At 41.9% G+C, this 20,834-nt stretch overlaps 1 protein-coding gene across 4 annotated transcripts in view; it reads left to right on the forward strand.

Moving 5' to 3' along the window:
* The first annotated feature begins 1,004 nt into the window (after positions 1-1,004).
* The window catches only part of BTC (betacellulin), a 45,325-nt gene continuing 25,495 nt past the window's right edge, over positions 1,005-20,834 (forward strand). Inside the window, exons 1-2 of one of the 4 annotated variants that reach the window (XM_019467491.2) lie at positions 1,005-1,483; positions 17,328-17,381. In XM_019467491.2, the coding sequence (XP_019323036.1) occupies positions 1,420-1,483; positions 17,328-17,381 (118 nt within the window). In that variant the 5' untranslated portion in view covers positions 1,005-1,419. Of the gene's footprint in view, positions 1,484-1,656; positions 1,897-17,327; positions 17,382-20,834 lie in introns of those variants that run through there. The other 3 variants (XM_019467461.2, XM_019467473.2, XM_019467481.2) reach the window with 3 other exon arrangements.

The raw sequence follows: 20,834 nt of genomic DNA on the forward strand, positions 1-20,834 counted from the left end.
AAAGAAAAGAGAGGGAGGGAGATGAGGCCAAATCCCTAGCCTCCTGTGCACCTACCCTTTTTATTCGAGATGGGGTAACTTTCTTTCTCACAACCTTGGATTTCTTTAACCCCCATGCCTGTCCTATCAATGCTTTATGAGCTGTCATGTGGGGGCTAGAATGGGATTCTGAAAATGAACAGCTGATTTTTATTCCTCTGGATATATCAGTTGCCTGGAGCACTGAAATCATGGGAATTGGTTTTGAAATGAAATGTCACTTGTGGAAGACACGTGCATTATAATTTGTTTAATTTAAACAATGCGGGGGGACGGCCATCGGAACTGCATTTCATAGGCTAATGAATGTTTATTGGACTTTGGATACTATAGAACTAGGACTTCTGTACTGAGGGGGCGTGATTACATAGCGATCTTGCAAGACGAATACAGATCAGCATGAAAACAGCTGTGCCCTTTAGTTATTTTGCAGGCAAATATACTTAATCACATAAGGTAACACTGGATATGGCGGTAAGGATGCTTTTCTGTTCCAGAAAATGATTGGTGCGGAACCATCGGATTCCACGTCTCCATAAAGAGAGGGTGTGATGAGGGAGCGAGTGCGGGAGGAGCCCAGGCAAAAAGCGTTTTTTAAATAGATCCAATACAGTGAATGAAAACACAATGAATAAAGGAGTCAGTGGGCACAGAAGAAAACAGAACGAAATTTCCAGAGTAGCTCTCGGTGAGCCAAACTTCCAGACACGCAACACACGACCCATGGGAGAGAAAGGCTTGTAGATTGTCAAAGGCCTGCGGTTAACCACAGCGAATGTTGGCTCTGGTCCCTCCGGAGACCCCAGCAATTGGTTGAAATAAGGGAGGCTAGCATTCAGGGCGCGCGTGGGGCTCCAGGGCGTTCCAGAAGTCTAGAGCCCGCGTCCCTCAGTGCTGCCTGCCGGCCCAGCAAGTGGGCCACCCCTCCGGGAGCATTCTTCTCTGCTCCCCACCTACCTGGCTTACGCCCCAGGGGGGAGGGAAACCGAGAGCCAGGTGCGACCCAGCAGGGGGAGTGGGTGAGCTGGCCCCAGGGCAGCCCGCATGTGTCCTCGAGCGTGGGTGTGGGGTAATTTGGGTGGGAACAAAGTGGAGGCTACCGCGACCGAGTCCCGCGCCTCGCTGGCGGGGTGTGTGCAGAAAGAGCGAGGATAAATAGGAGGCTCCCTCCTCCCAGCCCCACTCCCGGAGCCGGCCGGCCGCCCGCCCCGGGTGTTTGCCCGCCCTGTGGCCGGGGTGCCAGCCTGGGGAGTAGTTTCGTTTCCTGCTGGCCCGAGAGTAGTTTGCAGGCCCGCCCTCGGGCGCCCGCGGCCCGGGAAGGGGCGCAGGAGGAGGCGGGGGACTCGGCCAGGGGCTGCCCGGCCCCGTAGCGTGGGGTTGATGGACCGGGCCGCCCCGGCCGGCGGCGCCAGCTCCCTGCCACTGCTCCTGGCCCTCGCCCTGGGTAAGTGGAGCGCCGGGCACTGGAGCCCCAGGAGGAAAGTCTGGGGTGGAGTGGCCGGGAGGGCGAACCCTGATCCGCGCGGGCATCTGGACCCCAGGGCGCACTGGGGGCTGCAGCTCAGGGGCCTGTCGGAGCACCGTGACCATCCGGCTAGCACTGGGTTAAGGCTTGGGCACTTGACACCTAAGGCTGCACCTGTCGGGGTTTCCGGAGGGTGGAAGGATCCTGTGGGCCCGGCTGCTGGGGCTGCAGACGTGAGCTCAAGTGCCGTCGGGGCAGTGGGGGCGCCTTGACCTCCCTCGAGTGAGGCGCGTGGGAGGCCAGTCCAGCAAAGAAGGAGCAGGAAAGACCGGCCGGAGAAGGACCTTTGGAGGGAAGCAGAGGACCGAGCAAGATGGTGAGCAGTTTGGCAGGTGTGTGCGCGCCCTGGGCGTGTGCGAGAGTTAGAGACTTAAGGGGATGGCTCCTGGAGAGCCGGGCATAGATTCTGACACCCAGATCTTGTCAGGGCAGTTGGGAGGGGCTGGAGGAGAAAAGGAGACAACTTCTGAGACCTCAGTCTCCTGCTGCTGATAGGGAAATGGCATATTCTGCCCAGGACACTATCTAAGAAAGGCAGAGGTGTTTTGCTTGGAATATATTATTTCCTATTTTCAGAAGAAAGTGGGGAGGGAAAACTTTTCTTCGTTGAGAAAAATTACACTTGGGCTGTTAGGTTCAGGAGCACTGGCTGCTTTGCTGGTGAGGAAGGGTGGTGGGGATGGGGGACGTCTCTATAACTGAAGTGTCTACATGATTATCACTCCTGCCTTCAAGCCTGGGAAGTACTGGAGGGGTCCATTTCTCACATGGAGGGGAAAGAGGTGGAATCTATACGGACACTTTGATTTGGCTGTAGTCCTTGGAGTAAGAGAGGTGGCTAGGTGTCACGACCTTGGTTGGAAGTGCATCTGACTTAGGGCTGTGATTAGAGAGAAGGGACTGACTGATTTAAGAAACCCAGCAGAGGAAGAAGTCGGTAACCATGTGATCGGGGCATCATGTGGAGTCTGAAGAAGAGCAATGGGGGTAGAGAGTTAGGCTCAGAAAATGGTGCTGATGCTTTGGACGGCATCACTCAGATGAAGCAGGTGTTTTCTTCCTCCACCTTGTCTGGACTGTCCAACAGAGTATTGACTGAGAATCTGTTACCATCAGCCAGATGTTAGAGTATATGGAGATAGGGGTGGGAAGAGGGCTCAAGAGATTCCTAAGACATGAGTCTTGCCTTCAAGATGTTATGCTGAATTTGGGAATGCCAGACCCACCGGTAGGAAACAGTAAGAGAAAAATTCATAAAACCAAGGAAGGGCTGGCTCACCAGTGACGGACGGAGTAGGGGAAAAAGCTGTGGTAAAGGACATGAGTGGGTGCTTCGATGCTTGGGTAACATTTGAAAATAGGGAAGAGAGGCCAATGATAGAAGGTGCGGTGTGGGTCGAGATGGGGGAGCTATGGGCCGGAGGACCTGATTGTCTGACAGGTAAAATCCAGGGGTGAGCGAAGTAAGGCCTGGGTGAGCGCACTGTGCCAGCAGAAAGGTTATGGTAGGAGGGGTTGATAGACATTCTTCCCCCTGTACTATCACATCGTGCTTTATTTTTTCCTCAAAACGTGTCGCAAGGCAGAAATGGAAACAACAACAACAACAAAACTCTACTCCGGTGCTGTTGTGTCTCAGGATAACCTGGTTGTACATCTGCCCTGTTGAATGTTCGGCTTAGGGAACTGAATCTAGGCTCCAGATCCCCTAAGCTCCACTGCTTGCAAAATTCCGAAGGATATAAGTGGTTGGCGTCAGCGTTCCCGTAAAGTGATTCTAGTTCTCTCGCACACGCTTAGCTTAACTTTTCAGTCTCGTCCCTAATTTAAATCACATGTTCATGTTATTTACTTTTTGAACAAAATGTGAGCAATGCACTGTGTGATGCACTAACGTGTGTGTGTGTGTGTATGTGTGTGTGTGTGACTGTGGAAAGTGCCTTGAGAACTGTGTGTGTGTGTGTGTGTGTGACCGCGGAAAGTGCCTTGAGAACTGGCCTGGAGTAGACATGAGATCTGGTTCCAGCTGGGCCATCCTGTGACTCTGAGATGTCTATAAATGACAGCTTTCTGGACATTGTTTTTTTCATTTGTAAAATGAAGGGGTTGCTTTAGATGAGCCTACGGTCCTTAGCAACATGACATTGTACTCATCTTTAACTAACATTTCCACTGGGAAGTTTAAGAGAATTCTTTGTACAACACTATTTAACTTCCAGTCACTTTGTAAAGGGATCTTTGTTTCATGCAAACTTTGTAATAACAGAGAGAATCATGGATGCATATTTCTTTGAGAAAGAAATTTCTTTGGGAAAGAGGCAAAAACTGTGCTTAAAGTATTCTTTTTTTTTTAATCTCAAAGCAATCAAACTATTCCTTTTTAAATTCTGTTTTTGAATTCCTTCCTCTCATCCAATTTCCGTGTAAAACTAAAACTGAGGGGCACCTGGGTGACTCAGTTGGTTAATCAGTCCCGCTCTTGATTTCGGCTCAGGTCGTGATCTCCTGGTTCTGTGGGATCGAGCCCCGAGTGTGGCTCTGGCTCCTCACTCTCAGCATGGAGCCTGCTTGGGACTCTCCCTACCCCTCTCTCTCTCATCCCCTCCCCTCTAAATAAATAAGTAAATAAATAAATAAATAAACTTAAAAAAATAACAAAAAACTGAAATCATAACCAGTGAAAAAGGTAAAAAAAAAATGTTACCTTTTAAAAATTGAGTTTTAAAATTAAAAATACGTTCCCCTCCTCATTAGAATCAAACACATTAGTGTTTGTAAGTTGGTTTCAGTTCTGCTTGAGAATACGGGCATTCATGCCATTTACCTACCTTCCAAGTTATAGAGCAGGTAGGTGACAGGAAGCAAAATTCCCATTAAACAGATGCAGTAACTGAAGCCCCGAGTGCTGTAAGATTTTGGGCTTTTCCTCTTAAGTCGTACTTCCGGTTTAGAAGAACGGGAGGAGTGTTTTTTGTTTTCCTCTTCAGAACCCCAGGTTTTGCACATAAGCAGCTGTTGCTAATTGATTTTTGCTATTGCCCCATTCTCAGTTGTTGTGTGGAAATTCCCAAATAATTCTGGAAGATCCCACCACGGCAGGCCTGCTTTGTCATGCCCACAGGAGGTGCGCCTGCTGCTGCTTTGGCCTGCCAGTGTCTGTGCTTAAGTCAAAGGCCCTGAGGACAGAGAGTACCTACGTCTGTCCCAGAGTCTCTGCTGACACCACTCGTCCCAGCACCCCCGTGTTCCTCAAGTCCTCAGAGAACGCAGCATGAGAACCTCATCTTGTTTTTTCTCGCTCTTTTACTGTAGTCTGCTCATGCCAAGACATAGGCATGAGTGTCACGAAGAGGACAGTCAGGCGGATAGTCAGAGGCACGGGCACCAAGCTTGTACCTTGAATCAGCTCTCGGCACCACCAGCTTGGCTTGTAAACGTCTCCATTAGGACTTAGCGTCTTCCCAGGAGGGTCCAGACAAGCCAGAATCCAGGCTGCATGCAGTTGGGTCTAAGCCATGGTCCTGATACGCTTCCAAAATTGTTATGACAGACTCCTGGATCTACAAAGTATCCATAAACCAGTGTATCAGGGTCAGGAGGGCTCCGAAGTAATATGTAAGAGGAAAGCAATCTTATTAAAATGGGTATGGTTTGTAATGCTACTAACAGCTAGCATTACAGGCTATTTAGTATCTTTAGTGTCCCAGGCATATTAGTATCTTGAAGAAGGAATCTCGGTAGCTCAAATGACTCTCTAATTGCTAAAATTTGAAGCAGTCAGAGGGTTTTTTAGATGGTTGGAGAGAGAGGGGGGATTTCCTCTTAATTCAGATCAGTTAGGCAATAACCTACTTTGATCGTCAGCAAAGTCCACTCAAATAGCCACGAAGTACTTTTGCTCATTCTTTACATTTTTTGAGAATATGTAGCATGTTATTTGGCTGACCTGTAGAGTAGAGGCACTGAGTCCAAAATGGTGATGAAAAGTATAACAAATGTTTGTGTTCAGGCTTTTTATTGAAATGTGCCTGAGTTGGTAGTATAACAGGATGAGTTATTAATACAACATTTCCCCCTTTCCAAAGTCATGGATTTATTCATTCATGTAGCCTTATTTACTTTGGGGGGGAGGGTGCATAAAGAGCGCCCGGCACATAGTAGGAGCTCAAAACATATTAGTTACTTGAGTGGGTGAGTGCAAGTGTCTGTTGGTGACAATGCCCAGTCACTGAAAAAACGGCAGATTTGGTAAAGAAAGCTGTTCCATTTCTTGTTGGCAAAACACGTGCACAATCCAGAGATGCAGAAAGACTTGTCTCTTCGTCTTTTTTTACTTGGGACTTGCTTCCAGCAGCGCTAGAGATGCTTTCACAAAAGGACTTGTGTTCTGCCAGTAGGAAGTTTACTTCTGTTTCTTATGTGCTGTACGGGCGGCTCAGAAATGCTATAGGTCTCTCACATGTTTGCTTCGAGGGCAGATCTCATCAGTCAAAATAGGAGTTTTTAAAACAAGTGTTTAGGGGCACCTGGGGGGGCTCAGTAGCTCGATAGTCTGACTTTGGCTCAGGTCATGATCTCATGGTTTGTGAGTTCGAGCCCCACGTCAGGCTCTGTGCTGACAGTATGGAGCCTGCACGGAGCCTGCTTCGGCTCCTCTGTCTGCCTCTCTCTCTGTCTCAAAAATAAATGAACATTAGGGGAGTCTGGGTGACTCAGTTGGTTAAGCGTCCGACTTCGGCTCAGGTCATGATCTCATGGTTTGTGAGTTCAAGCCCCACATTGGGCTCTGTGCTGATGGCTCAGAGCCTGGAGCCTGCTTCAGATTCTGTGTCTCCCTCTCTCTCTTTCTCTGTCCCTCTCCTGCTCCTGCTCTGTCTCTCTGTGTCTCTCAAAAATAAATAAATGTTAAAAAAATTAAAAAAAAAACATTAAAATAATGTTTAGGGTGCCTCGGGGGCTCAGTTGGTTAAGCATCAGACTATTTCTGCTTGAGTCATGATCCTAGGGTTGTGAGACTGAGCTCTGTGTCCGGCTCCGTGCTGAGCATGGAGGTTGCTTAAGATTCTCTCCCTCTTTCTGCCTTTGTTGCTATCCCCTTCTCTCTCTTGCTCTCAAATAGATAGATAGATAAATAGATAAAGCATTTAAAGGGGGAAGCAGGAAGGGCATTGGATTTAGGGTGTTGTCCAATGGGTCACCTAAAAATGCCCTTTGAATTCTGTGAGGTGTGAGGTAATTTGCGCTCTCGTCTGATGATGACTTTTCCTAACACACATACGTTGCATCGACTGGGCGTAACCGAGTTGCTATATTCATGGCTTCTGCTTGGTATTAAATGGAATAAAAACGTTTGGTGGAGCCTATGGAAGTTGACATAGATTTGCTGTGTAGGCCGACTGCAGTCTGAGTTGTTAGTGTGGAGAAATCCTTACGTGATCTAACATTGTCTGTAAATATCTCACAGCCATCATTTGTCGGGAATGACAGGCCCACGTTCCCCTGTCTTGAGGTGAGTCACATAGTCCAGGCCTTTCCAGAGCAGGAGAGGACAGCCTGCCTCTGCCTCCTACTCCTGGAAGCCTAGTGGGAAGGCCAAGAACTGTCATCAGAGCTGAATGAGGCCCCTTTAGGAGGATTCACCTTTGACTTTTTCAGGACCACCTTCCCACTGAAATGCCATTCTGTGTTTCTGACACTTGACTGGTCCCGTCTCCTAGGGTGCCCGACCCAAGATGTTTCTGATGACACGAGCAGATACCTGCTTGACCTTTGGCGATGGAATCTCCACGTAACCCTTTACATTTTGGGGACGTTTACAGTTGAAGAAACATTTTCATGTCCTCATCTCATTTGATCTTTACACCAAAAACAACCAGAGGGCAGTTATGTGGTATGCACGCCAGGCACTAGTCTAGAACCTAATGACCCGTTGTATCCGTATGACGCTATCCGTCTAACACACAAGCTACACATCGTTCCCGTTCCCATTTATACAGGAGGATATGAAGCACAAAGGCATTAAGTAACTGGTCTAAGATTCTGGCTCTATGAGCGTGACCTGTGGAAGATCAAGTAACAGTGCCTGGATCGTAGTCGGTAAATACTTGTTGCTGAAGGAGGTAAACAGAGGGGAGATGGGACAATGATATGTCATTGCATTGCAGAGGAAGCATTGAACTTCATCCTAGCAGTTTTCTACCATCTTTGCTTTCCCTTGCCGTCTGCCCATGTATTTGTGGCATCCCCAGCTCTGGATACACCTCAGCTTCGTGGATTCCTGGCTCTTTATCCCAGCCAGGAAACCTGCCTGCTTATATTTTAGGCCCAGACCATCCTAGCTGATGGTGAAGAGTTGGTGGGAAAAATGTTCCTAATTGAATCGCAGGCCTATAGCTAAGAATGGCTAAAAAGAACATATCCTGAGGCAGTATGGTGTTGTGGTCAAGAGTGTAGACTCTGGGACGGGCGATGTCTGGACATGACCCCCTGGTGCGGTGACTTACCAACTCCTTAACCTTGGGAAAACCTTTTAACCCCCCGGGCCTCAGTTTCTTCATCAATAAAGGCCAATAGTGACAGAACCAAGGCTATTGTATGGTTCAATTAGCTAGAGCATAAAGCACTTAAAATGTGCCCAGAACATAGTAAATTCTGGATGAACATGGGCTACTATAATAGATAATAGGAGATTACAGAAGAAATGATTAATTATAATCTGTGTATTTTTAAAATTGTGGGTATTTTGATTTGGGGTACTTCTTTCATGTAATCCAGGCCTACCAGTTGATAGGGTAACTGTCTCTTATCTTTACTGAGAAAATTCCTTCTCCCACTAGTTATGAAATAGGAACTAGACAAAAATTCTCAAGAGTTCTATTTGACTGCTTTGTTAGAAAGGAACAAATGTAAAAAAATAATCCTGCAAAAGCAAAATGCATGTCTTCTTTCTAAAAATGTCTCTATAGATTCTTCTTCATCTGCCAAATTTGATCCTAGTTTTATGCCATGAAAAGCTTTACAGCGCTCGCCTGGCATTGACACTGAATCCCAACATCTTAAGGTTGAACGAGACCCAAAAGGCATCCTGCACCAGCAAAGAAACATGAAATATTTAGGAGATCTTTTTAATATTTTAGGTACTCTCATCAAAATGGGGTTAAGCCACTTATTTGAATTATACAACTAATTGCCTTAATTAAAAAGAAATAAAACTCATCTTGGCAAAATGGATGATAGCACAGTGTCAAAATTTGTTTCTAAAAAATCATAAAAATGGAAAAATAACTAGAAATTATTTTAGGGAGTGCTCTCGTGACAAAATAATTTTTTTCAGATTATAAAGTGTAAACAGCTATGCATAAATATTGTTGTTCTACAATATTGTCTTGTAACATTGAGGAAGTTATTTAATCTCTTTGTGCTGCATCATCTCATCTATAGAATGATAGTGATAATGATGTCTGTCATCTAGGGATACAGGATTGTTTTGAGGATAAAATGAGATAATTCAAGAAAAGATTTTAGCAGAATAATTGGCTACTAAATGTTCAGTATGTTACTAATATTCTCCCAACTTTGTGAAAATGTAGATAAGTTATTTCATACGTATTGACTGAAGAGGAGAAATGGAATCATTGTGTTTTTTAAGCCAATTGAAGTATTAGTGTTTGTGCTTTGATCAGAGGAAATTGCTGTAATATTCACCACTGGAAGCAAAGGGGAAAAAAAACAGGAATCTGCTCCATCATAACCATGCTTTCAATAGTGCTTTAAACAGTTCCATTGGAATGTAAGTTCCATCATGGCAGAGATTTTTGTGTGATTTGTTCACATCTGTATTCCCAGAGCCTAGAACAGTGCCTGTACATAGTAAGTGCTCAATAAACATTTGTTCAGTAAATGAATCTGAGTGCCCATCAAGGAGTCCTCCTAGACCAGTAGCTTCTCATAGTGAATCACAAAGATCGTGATGTAAACTTTGTGTACACACACACACACACACACACACACACTAGCTTCTATATTCAAAAACAAAGAACCCTTTATGTCTTCCAATACCTCTTTATATTTCATCTTCACTGTCTCTGAATTTGAGAACAATGACTTATTTTAGGTAATTCTTCACTTGGATGGAAGCTCTGCCTGGTTTTACTGAGTAAGCTGACCTGATAGAATGAGATTTGCTCATGAAGTTTTAGTATTGACTGTCACCACCAGCAAAACATGAACTTATCCAAAAGCAAGGGTATCTTGCCCATGGCATAGTGTTGGGGGGGGGGGGCTGTTGGAAAGTACTCTTTATTTCTAAACCATGTAATAATAAAGAAGACATAATCTAAAATTTTTTTGTTAACGTGTGTCTAATAGCATTATAAAATGTGTCTAATACTGTGTTTAGCATTAAGGAGAATGGTCTAAGTATGTCATTGTCTTTCCACAAAGAGTTTGCATTATAATGGGAAAAATGTTCATCAGAAATGAATACCTAATAATGTTCAAATTACATAGTAAAACCTAAATATGACCTCAGAGAAGGAGAATCTGTTATGGGCTGGAGGGATTGGGGAAAAAAAATCATGAAGGAAATAGGGACCTGCGTTAGTTTTTCCATGATGATGGTGGAGGAAACAATGGGAGAAAAATTAGAAAGTGGACAAATTAATAATTACCTTTTCTTTGTGGGTGCAGCAGAGAGTGAGCAGACCCAAATGTCTAGAACAAAGAGGTAATTTTGTTTGGTATTGAGGGAAATGTTGACTGGATAAGGACCTGGTTTCCAGGATGAGAATATTAGTTAGGATCCTGAATTCTTGATGCAGTGCCATTTTTGCAGGATTTTCTAGGAATTAGAGCCAGAAGATTTTGTAATTTAGATAAATACATGCATTTAGTTATACGTTAAGACTTTAACTTTAAAATGTTACATGGTCTCCTACCTGGGGAACTTGTTTGAATACTATGGGAACATCCAGATTCCATTTTACTGCATGCCCTGTAGCTTGGTGAAGAGCTGACCTCGTCCCTGTTTAAGTCCAGATTAGAGGCTGACCTGAGTGGTTTGTTTCTCTTTCCTAACCATGTACTGCTAGGCTTTCCATGGCTGAGGGTGGCTTATAATCATGAGGTAGCCCCAGGCCTATCTTAGAGTAGCAGATGCATTTGGTGAAAGAGGCTAATCCAAGAGGACCGATTCAAGAGCGTTAACTCCTGACCATAGAACATTTAGAGAAAAACAGAAGTGAATGAGTTTAATGTGCCTAACTCTTGACAGAGAGAAAGGACATTAATGGAAAATTGGTGGAGTTAGAACGAAGTCTTGAGTTTATTTATTCTTCTCACTGGCTCCCCCACCCCCCTTTTCTATGACAGCTTCATTCTCTAACATTAAAGATGTCATTTAGTGCCTAACTCATGTCAGAAGGCCTCCTTCTTGGGAGTGTAATAATAATGGATAATGGGTAGCTATTGTAGTATTTTCAATAGGGGATTAATACAGGGAATGCAGTGGTTTTAAGATTGCTTTTCATTTGCAGAATGGATCAGATGAGGAGAGGTTAATAAGAGGCAAATAAAGCAGAAGCTACTGTTCTAGGCTAGGAAGTAGCCTAGAAAGTCTGGACCAGGCATCGGAGAGAAAAGAATAAATTCAATAAATACTTTTAAGTAAGAATTTATGAGACATAATGACAAGTCATGTGTAGGTAAGAAAGGGGAAAGAGGAATGAATTAAAGTTGTCTCCAAGACTGCTAACCTGAGAGAGAAAAAGAATTTATGATGCCATATGTGAAATAAAGCTGCTTTTTGTTTTTTGGGGGTTTTGTTTGTTTGTTTTTTGTTTTTTTGGTGGGGATGTGAAATGCTTTTGAGACATTCAAATGTCTTACTTATGAGCATTTGGAAATTTGGAAATTGACTTCAAGTTAGAGCAGTGGATCCCAAATCTGATTGTTCTCCCAAGAAATGTAAAAGGTACAAATTATCAGTCCTCTTCCTAGACCTGCTAAAGTCTGGTAGAGATGTTCCTATGAAACTAAATTTTTAAAGACTTTCCAGGAGAAAAAAAACCCAAGTATTTCTTATGGAATAATTGCAAATAATGTGTGTAGATTCTCCCCCAAGAGGGAGTAGAGATTAATTCCTTGCTCCGTTTGAGTGTAGGCTAGTTTTAGTGACTTGTTCCCAAAGAATAGAGTATGAACAGGAGAAAGAAAATGGTATCTTTACAGTGTAAAAATCTGGCAAATGCTACTTTAACTAAGTGGCCAGGATTAACATAACAGGGTTAATGATGTCATATAGATATCATGTATCTTTCATATAATGTGATGAGGGAACACTTCTCTTTAGTGTTGTTCCTAAAATCCATAATCCCAGTCCAATCATTACAAAAATACCAGTCAAACCCAACATTGAAGGGAATTCTACAAAATACCTGACCAGTACACATCAACTTTGTCAATGAAATCATAAAACTAGCAAAACAAAGCACAGAAAGAATGAGAACCGGTCACAGACCACAGGAGACTAGGAAGCTTGACAGAGAGAAAGCACATTAATGGAAAATTGGTGGCATTAGAACGAAGTCTTCAGTTTAGTTAACAGTAATATACCAATGTTGGTTCTTCATTTTGATAAATATACTACCTCGAATGATAACATTAGAAGAAAGAAAAGTAGGTGAGGGGAGTACAGGGGTACAGGAATGCTCTGTATTTGCAACTAGTCTATAAACCCAACATTATTATGAAATAAAAAGTTTAGTACAAAAAAAAAAAAGAGGCTTTATAGGAAATTCTAATGGCTACCTAGTTTGGACAGTCACCTGGTCAGAAAATACGGCTAAAAGCATAAAGTAATTATTTAGCTGATTATAATTTCAGGATCTACCACAGTGCCTAGCACATGATAAATTCTCAGCCAATATTTATTTAAATACTGAGTCCATGGGTATTTTGTGATATTGTCTGGCATTGTGAAAAAGAATACCAAGGCAAAATCATAGTGATAGAAAGTATAATGGTGGTTGCCAGGGGCTGGAAGAGGCGAGAATGGGGAGTCATTATTTACTAGGTAAAGCATTTCAGTTTTGCAAGATGAAAAAAGTTCTAGAGAGGGATGGTGCTTATGGTTGTACAATGGTATGAATATGTGTAGTAGCACTGGGCTGAACACTTAAAGATGGCTAAGATAAAGAATTTTATGTTATGTGTGTTTTACCACAATAAAAACATTTGGGAAAAAAAAGACTGAGAGTAGAGTGCTGGTGGCACCAATTTTTGTGGTGTGGGAGACAGGAAAAGGGTTGGCAGAGTTGAGTGAAAAAGGAAGGACAAGTCAGGAAGCCAAGAATGGGGGTGGATTTTAGATGGAAGATTTGGGAAGGTCAACCATATCAAATACTGTGGAGGTGGAGGAGGCTGAGGATCAAGAAGATGCCACCGGTGGGTGAGCTATGAGGAAATCACTGGTGCTCTTACAAAGTCCGAGACAAGACACTGGTGGTAACTGAAGACACCCCCCCCCACACACACACACACATGACTGAGAGGACAGAAGTTGAAACGGTGGGTAGAAAAGAGAAAAGTTTGGCTTATGAGAGCCGATTTCACCCCACTGAAAAGTTGTCTCAACAAAGGTGTCCTCTGTGCAGTTCAGAGGGCACAACTTGGATTAATGAACTAAAATTCCAGGAAGACGTCTCTCACCTTAATTTTCTCTCGTGTGGAGCTTTGAAAAAAGTGGAATCAGCTGTTTGGGATATGGTGGCTTCCCATGCCTGGACATGTTTATGGTCTGCTTACACTTATGGAAGTTGTGTAAAAATGATTCCCGAGTTAGGTAGGAAGTGTGTCAAATGACCAGCAAGGGTTCCTGTGTCTCTGTGAACATACATCATGTTACTGCACTTTGGGAATGCTTTGGAGTTTGGAAGATAGGGTTTTAAATCAAGACACTGTCAGAGGACCTCTCTGGGAAGAGAAGAGGTGGGACACTTGGAGCCTTGTGAACCAATGGTGTTGAATTTTGAAAAGTAGCTTGAGTTTTTCCTTCCTAAACTGTATTCAGCGACCTATCTTCTCATGAATGGAGATATCAAGGTTAACATCATCAGTGATGTCATGTGGGTATCATGCACTTGTCACATGATGTAATAAGAGGATATTTTGGGATTTAGAACCAATACCATGCCCAGGCTATTTTGACCTTCTATTTTACCATTTATTAGGAAAATGATTTATCAGTGGGGATCTGATTATGAATACAAAAAAAAAGAAAAGAAAGAAAAGAAAGAAAACCCAAAACCTCTGGCATAACTTTAACTGATAAATTATATTGACAAAAGTTTCAAATGTGATTCTTTCAAGGAGACACATGTCTAACATTGCCATCCTTTGATAGGAAACATCTATGTGGAAATCCTATAATCACATTTAGATACCTGACAATTGTAATGGAGGGTACAAACAGTGGCTGAGTGTGTGATTTAGATGCAAGAAGAAACTACACCCAAGAATAAGCTATGCTTCCCATTTGCCTTTGTAGAAGCCCAACAAAGGAAACCCGTCCCTTTTTCTTACTGGTGTCTATCCATCAGCATTCACCACTATTAAATACTTCTTAAGTGGTTTTCTAGACTGGTCAGATCCTTCTGTTGGGAATCTGTCTTTCAGGATGTGGTGAACAGACACTACAAAGCTTTGTCTGGAAATATGTGGTGTGACCATGTCTTAATGCATCTTATTTTCCTAGGTCACACAAGGAAATCAATTGAATTATTGCACAGTCACACCATGCACATCAAGAAGGCCCTTGTTCTTAATACTCTTGGTGGAATTCTTCCCTCCAGCTGGACAGCTTTACTCATTATCTCCCAAACACACTACACTCGTTTCTATGTTATTGCCTTTGATTCAGTTTAGTTCCCAATCTCTGAAACTTTTCCCTATGATTTCTCCAGCTTAACACATTGCCTCTTTTTGGGATTCCAATAGAATCTGTTTTCTATATGCCTGACACTTAAACTATATGGCCTAATATTTCTTTCTTTCTTTATACTCTTGGTCTCTGCAAATAGTTTTATTGGTAAAGAAAATAATTTATTAATGTTAAGTTGGATTGGCTTTCCCTAACGCATTTTTAAGACCCTAAATTCTGGGGCTTTTTCAGGTTGGGTAAGCATCTACTCTAAAATTCTATGTTCTTTTCCTTACCATTATTAAAGTTTGATGACTGTTTCGCCATGGGTCAGAGACTGTGTTATCACTAAATCCAGAGGCCAACTCCACATTTTCTCCTCATTTTGCAATCGGATTATCCTCCCTGATAACAAATTGTTCTTTTGGTTGGTTCCTTTCGCCTCCTCTCTATGGACTACTATGGAAATTCAGTGAGCCAAGAGCTTTTCATTTAAAGTATTATAATGTCTGACTGTCTGGAATGGTCTTATCATAAAGGAATGGGAATCAAAAAGTCAAGTTTTGACAACTGATGATTTCTAAGAAACTAGCTCTAGGTTATTATGGGGCTCCCATTCAATTTAGTCATTGTCACAGATTTAATAATGGTCATGGTGAGAAAAAAAGAGGTTGATTTACTGGCAAAGGCATTATTGTAGTGTTGACAGTTTTCAGATATATTAGTTTATGTGTGACAGGTTGTTAAATTATTTCCCTCTCTGGGCTTTAAAATATGAGATTGTGGAGCACTCTTATCAAAAAAGTGTTATCCATCATTCCTTAGCCTTTCTTAAACAACAAGATACTGTTTCTGCCATTTGGGGTAAAATTTTACATTGGAGAAGGAAAGAGTTTATATTTTAATTTCTTAATTTTGAATGAACATAAAGTATTTGTGAGGACCCCCTTATTTTTTTCTGTCCTATCACTGCTTCTCTTCCTAGCTCTGAAAATCCAGAAGCCTGTCCTTGAGTTTTATAGCATATGCAGTTTTCCAGGTGATTTGAGAGATCTTGGAAAAATACATCCTTATCTTAGAACATGTCTTTCCGTGAGATGTCCTGATGCCCCAAATCCTCACTGTCCTGGGACTCAAATATTACACCCCTCTTAAGAGTCTTCGACTATTTCCCTTGTCTCTGCTCAACTCCCTACCCATAGCAGACTGCCGTTCTTTTTTCTTTTAAAGTAAGCATTTGTGTTTTTTTAATGTTTATTTATTTATTTTTGAGAAGGAGAGAGAGACAGGCAGAGAGAGAGGGAAATAGAGAACCCCAAGCAGGGTCCACATTGTCAGTGTAGAACCCGATGAGGGACTCAAACTCATGAACCATGAGATCGTGACTTGAGCTGAAAACAAAAGTCAGATGCTTACCTATCTGAGCCACCCAGGCACACCTAGGTTGCCCTGTTTTTGGACTTGGATAACACCATGTCCCAGGACATCAGTTCTGGCCTCTCATTCAGCAAGGGCCAGAGATGGAAGGAGTTAGCACTCAGGGAATTTTGTCCAGGAAATGGGCGATGAACGTGATTGAGGCAGATAAATTTCTCCTTCATTCTTTGTTCCATGATCTACTTCAAGATGCATTCTTTAAAAATGCTTTGTATAGCTTATGTATGAGTGAACGTGTTGTCTGAGCAAATTTCAGTGTCTTTTTGTGGTGCAACTTGGAGCTGCATCAGTGTGATGAGTACACACATTGCATTCATTGCTTTGCCTTCTTCTTTGCTTCATTTCCTTTTTTTTTTTTCATTATCATGACCCCAGACCATGTACCTCCCAAATAAAGTCATAATCCCTTCATTTTTATCTCAGACTTTGCTTTCTAGAAGACTCAGGTTGAAGCACTTGATTTTAGAGTATTTGAGTTAAGCCATTTCTCTCCTTGTATATCTGCACTGAAAGCAAATACATTTGGAAAGGAAATTATATTTAAAAGCTATCCTCTATTTGGAGGAATTTCAGGCCAGGACAGAGATTCTGGTTTATAGGAGGGCAAAACAACAATGGAAAAAGAGGTAGTTAACAAAAAATGCTGGAAGAGAACACCAATGTCAAACTTCACCTATTTCAGCTTTTGTCTCAGCCAACCACAAGCGCACGGTGATAAACATCATTCCATTCCCTAATAGTTTTTTCGACTGCATGTTAAACATTATTTCTTTTTTCACCTTAGAAAATTCTCTCTGTATAGTATGCATACTCAGGATTCTGTTTTTCTTCTTGACAATGAAGATACAATGAGAAAATCCCCCAGATCCTGATAGCTTTTACTCTGAATGTTGATTAAAACTTCGAAGACTGTATGAATTTTATTTTTTTTAACTAGAGATATGATTTATAATCCACTTGGTTGTTAGACAGTACCACCCCAAGGATCTGCCTTTATCTATTGTTTTTGTATCACTGATTCACTTAACCAACCAACTGAATCAGTAATCCCATCAGACATACACAGTGTGCTAAATCAGGAGCAGAAGTGTCCTGAGAATACAAAGAAGCATACAAGTAGAAGATGCCATATTTCTATTCATCAATTAAAAATTCTGGAAAGGAACAGTGCGGGGGGAAGGCCAACATACAGTTTTGCCTCGCTAAGTACATACATAAAATTACACTGTAGGAATGAGGTATGTGGTATGCATACATATATGTGTATGTATCTTTTGTACTTTATTTCATAACCATGTTTTATACATGGATCAAATCACAGCATAGATGTAGAAAAATGTCAACATCCACTTATGAGAATGATAATTTACTGTTTTACCAGAGTAATTAGAATTCTCTTTTTTACTTCAGGTCTTTATAGCTGCCACCGTGTGGAGTACCTACCCTGTGCCAGGCGTTACCAAGGTTAATAATTCATAATTTATTTTTCTTTAAGCACATAGCTCTATCTCTACCATGTAAGTTACTTATTATGGGCCTCAGTTTACAGATGGAGACCCTGAAGTTCAATGTTCAGTGTCTTAATCATAATCACAAAGCTAGTGATGAGAAGGTGTATCCAGGATTCAAATGCAGTGCCATTTGACTCCAAACTTACTCTTTCCCCATTAATCTGTACTGCTCCTTTCTAATATAAATAGAATTTTAGGGATTTGACTATGAAATATTCTTCCAGTTTCTGCTTATATTTGTAGATTGATAAATTCTCCTCTGACTTACAGTTGGATTCTCTTTTTCTTTCTTTCTTTCTTTCTTTCTTTCTTTCTTTCTTTCTTTCTCTCTTTCTTTCGAGAGGAAAAGAGGGTGCAAGTGAGTGAGGGGCAGAGAGAGAGAGAGAGAGAAAGAGAGAGAGAGAGGGCGAATTCCATGAGGGGCAGAAAGAGAGAGAGAAGTGGGGCTTACCTAAAGCAGGGCTCACCCAAAGCGGGGCACGAGCTCTCCAGAAGCAGGACTCGAGCTCCCCAACTGTGAGATCATGACCTGAGCTGAAGTCAGACACTTAAACTGACTGAGCCATCCAGGCACCCCTACAGTTGGACTTTCTAGTGGGGCATGGAGTGTGGTTCAAATCCTAAAATCAGATATATATGATGTCGTAAGAAATCATTGGATTTGAAGTTGTCCTACATCATCAGAATACAGATGAATGGCCATTTTGTGATAATGTTATATTTTTTATTTTTAAAATATAAAATGCACTTGGCTCTAAAAATGGAAAATTCAGCTCAGAGATGAGGCAAATACAACGCACATGACTGTTTAGGTTGGTCACATTTGATTTTTTGAAATAGTTGACCCAGCTGGCGTATAACTTACCTCAGCATTTAGCAGTTAGCTATGAGACAGTGGGTCATGCTCCTTGTCAAGCTGTGTCTCTTTCAATGCTTATATTGTTCCCAATGACTTCATTCTCCGTGCTGGCTGACAGGGATAATACTTTTAGTAAATTCAGTCATTTTTAATTTGAGCATCTTGTAAATGGAGCTTTGACGCACGAAAGTAGAATTGGGTTGCTTTTCTTTTTTATCTTTAATGTTATGAGTACGGTGGATATTTAAAAGCTAGCACCAGAAATACTCAATTTCCAGTCACTTTGCAAACAACTGATCTAACGTTATTTTGTTTTGTTTTGTCTTTATCGCGTTAATGCATCTTTCAGAAATTCTGCCAGCCACATGAAGTAGGTTGGATGAAAGAATAAAAAAGGAAAAAGTCTGTGAAATATATGAATGATAGGTGACATCTAATACAGTTTTAAAAGGGACATCTAAAAAGTTTAGAACTATTTTTTAGGTAAAAAGTAAAATATGAAACAAAACAGAACAATGACAAAAAAGAACAAATAGACCATCAATATACCACTTCCCAGTAGTACAAGAGATTTAGCAGTTTCCTTTAATTGTACGGAGACTAAAACCCCCGTGTTTAATCAGACAGCCAAAAATGGCCAACGTGCTATGGGGCTGCATTACCAGAAATAAGGTGCCCTCAATTTGGGGGTTGAGAGCCCCATTCTACTCTGTCTTTGCCAGACCATGTGAAATGGCACTTTGGTTTGACCTTACATATAGAGGACCGTGGCAAGGTTTATAAGGGTCTTGATGATGACAGGGAAAATGTACTTGAAGGATCCAGGATGTTTAGCCTGAAGAGAAATTCTTTCAGGGAGACTTGATAGCTGGTTTCAGATAGATGAGAATCTGTCATGGGAAAGAGTAGATTTAATCCAGGGGCGCCTGGGTGGCTCAGTCGGTTAAGTGTCCGACTTCGGCTCAGGTCACGATCTCTTGATATGTGAGTTCGAGCCCTGCATCAGGCTCTGTGCTGACTGCTCAGAGCCTGGAGCCTGTTTCAGATTCTGTGTCTCCCTCTCTCTCTGACCCTCCCCCATTCGTGCTCTGTCTCTCTCTGTCTCAAAAATAAATAAACGTTAAAAAAAAAAAATTAAAAAAAAAAAAGAGTAGATTTATTCCAGGTGATTCTAATGAGCAGAGTAAAATTACAGGAAGGTAAAACCCAGCTTCACATAAAGAAGCATTTATAGAGCTTAAGACATAGGTGCTTAATAAACGTTTTAAAAAAGATTTTTTTTAATGTTTATTTTTGAGAAAAAGAGAGAGAGAGAGAAAGAGAGAGAGGGAGTGCGCAGGGGAGAGGCAAAAAGAGAGGAAGACACAGAATCAGAAGCAGGCTCCAGGCTCTGAGCTGTTAGCACAGAGCTGGAAGCAGGGCTCGAACCCACCAACCAGGAGATCATGACCTGAGCCAAAGTCGGATACTTAACCAACTGAACCACCAAGGCACTCAATAATCTTTCTGAATGAAGGAAGGACTGCAGTTGAAAGAATGGATGGATGGTCTCATTGAAGTGGACTGCCTTAGAAGAGAGTGAATACTCTCTCTACTGAAATTTTTTTTTTAACGTTTATTTTTGAGACAGAGAGAGACAGAGCATGAACGGGGGAGGGGCAGAGAGAGAGGGAGACACAGAATCGGAAGCAGGCTCCAGCAGGCCATCAGCCCAGAGCCCAACGCGGGGCTCGAACTCACGGACCATGAGATCGTGACCTGAGCTGAAGTCAGACGCTTAACCGACTGAGCCACCCAGGCGCCCCTCTCTACTGAAATTTTAAAGGCCAACTTGATGAACTCTCCCAGAGGATGATTTTAGTTGGTTGGTAGGATATTTTAATATGTGTAAAATTCTTACTAATTCTGGAACTGAAATTTAACAAAATTTGTGACTCTTCTGAATGAAAATCTTGTTATGTTTTCCACATCTGAGTACGATATTTTCTTTCATTTTCTCTAAAGTAGAATCCATACTTTCTCTGATGCAAATAAGGATTATTTTAATAACATGTTGTTTTAAACAAATTCTTTTACTCTGTTATTTCATTTAATTTTAATGAACTAGATTATTGGATGGGCAGAGAACCTATGATTCTAATTTTTCTTGAGGGAAAAGGTCAGGAGAGGTTGCTAATTAGCTCAAGATCACATAGTGAATTAATGACTGAGTTCAATGATCTTTCCGTAAGATAATGGAACTCTCCTTAAGAAAATTTTTAAGAAGCCAAAATTCGAGCCTTCAAGGTTGTGTGACTGATTTATATTAAAACAACACATCCAAAATGAAAGCTGTATTTTAGAGAAAAAATATTAAAACAGGTTGGAGAGATTGCAATGGTTCTCAACCAGGTCAATTTTCCTCCCAGGAACATTAGGCAATGTCTGGAAATTTTTTGATTGTGACAACTCAGAAGTAGGGGGTGGGGAAGGGGTGGGATGCTACGGGAATTTAGGAGATAAAAGGCAGGACTAATCATCCTAGAATGCACAGCCTCCCATAACACA

Source organism: Panthera pardus, unplaced genomic scaffold (assembly GCF_024362965.1).
Source record: "Panthera pardus isolate Hobbes unplaced genomic scaffold, ASM2436296v1 HiC_scaffold_13, whole genome shotgun sequence".
In the NCBI taxonomy this organism is placed as follows: Eukaryota; Metazoa; Chordata; class Mammalia; order Carnivora; family Felidae; genus Panthera; species Panthera pardus.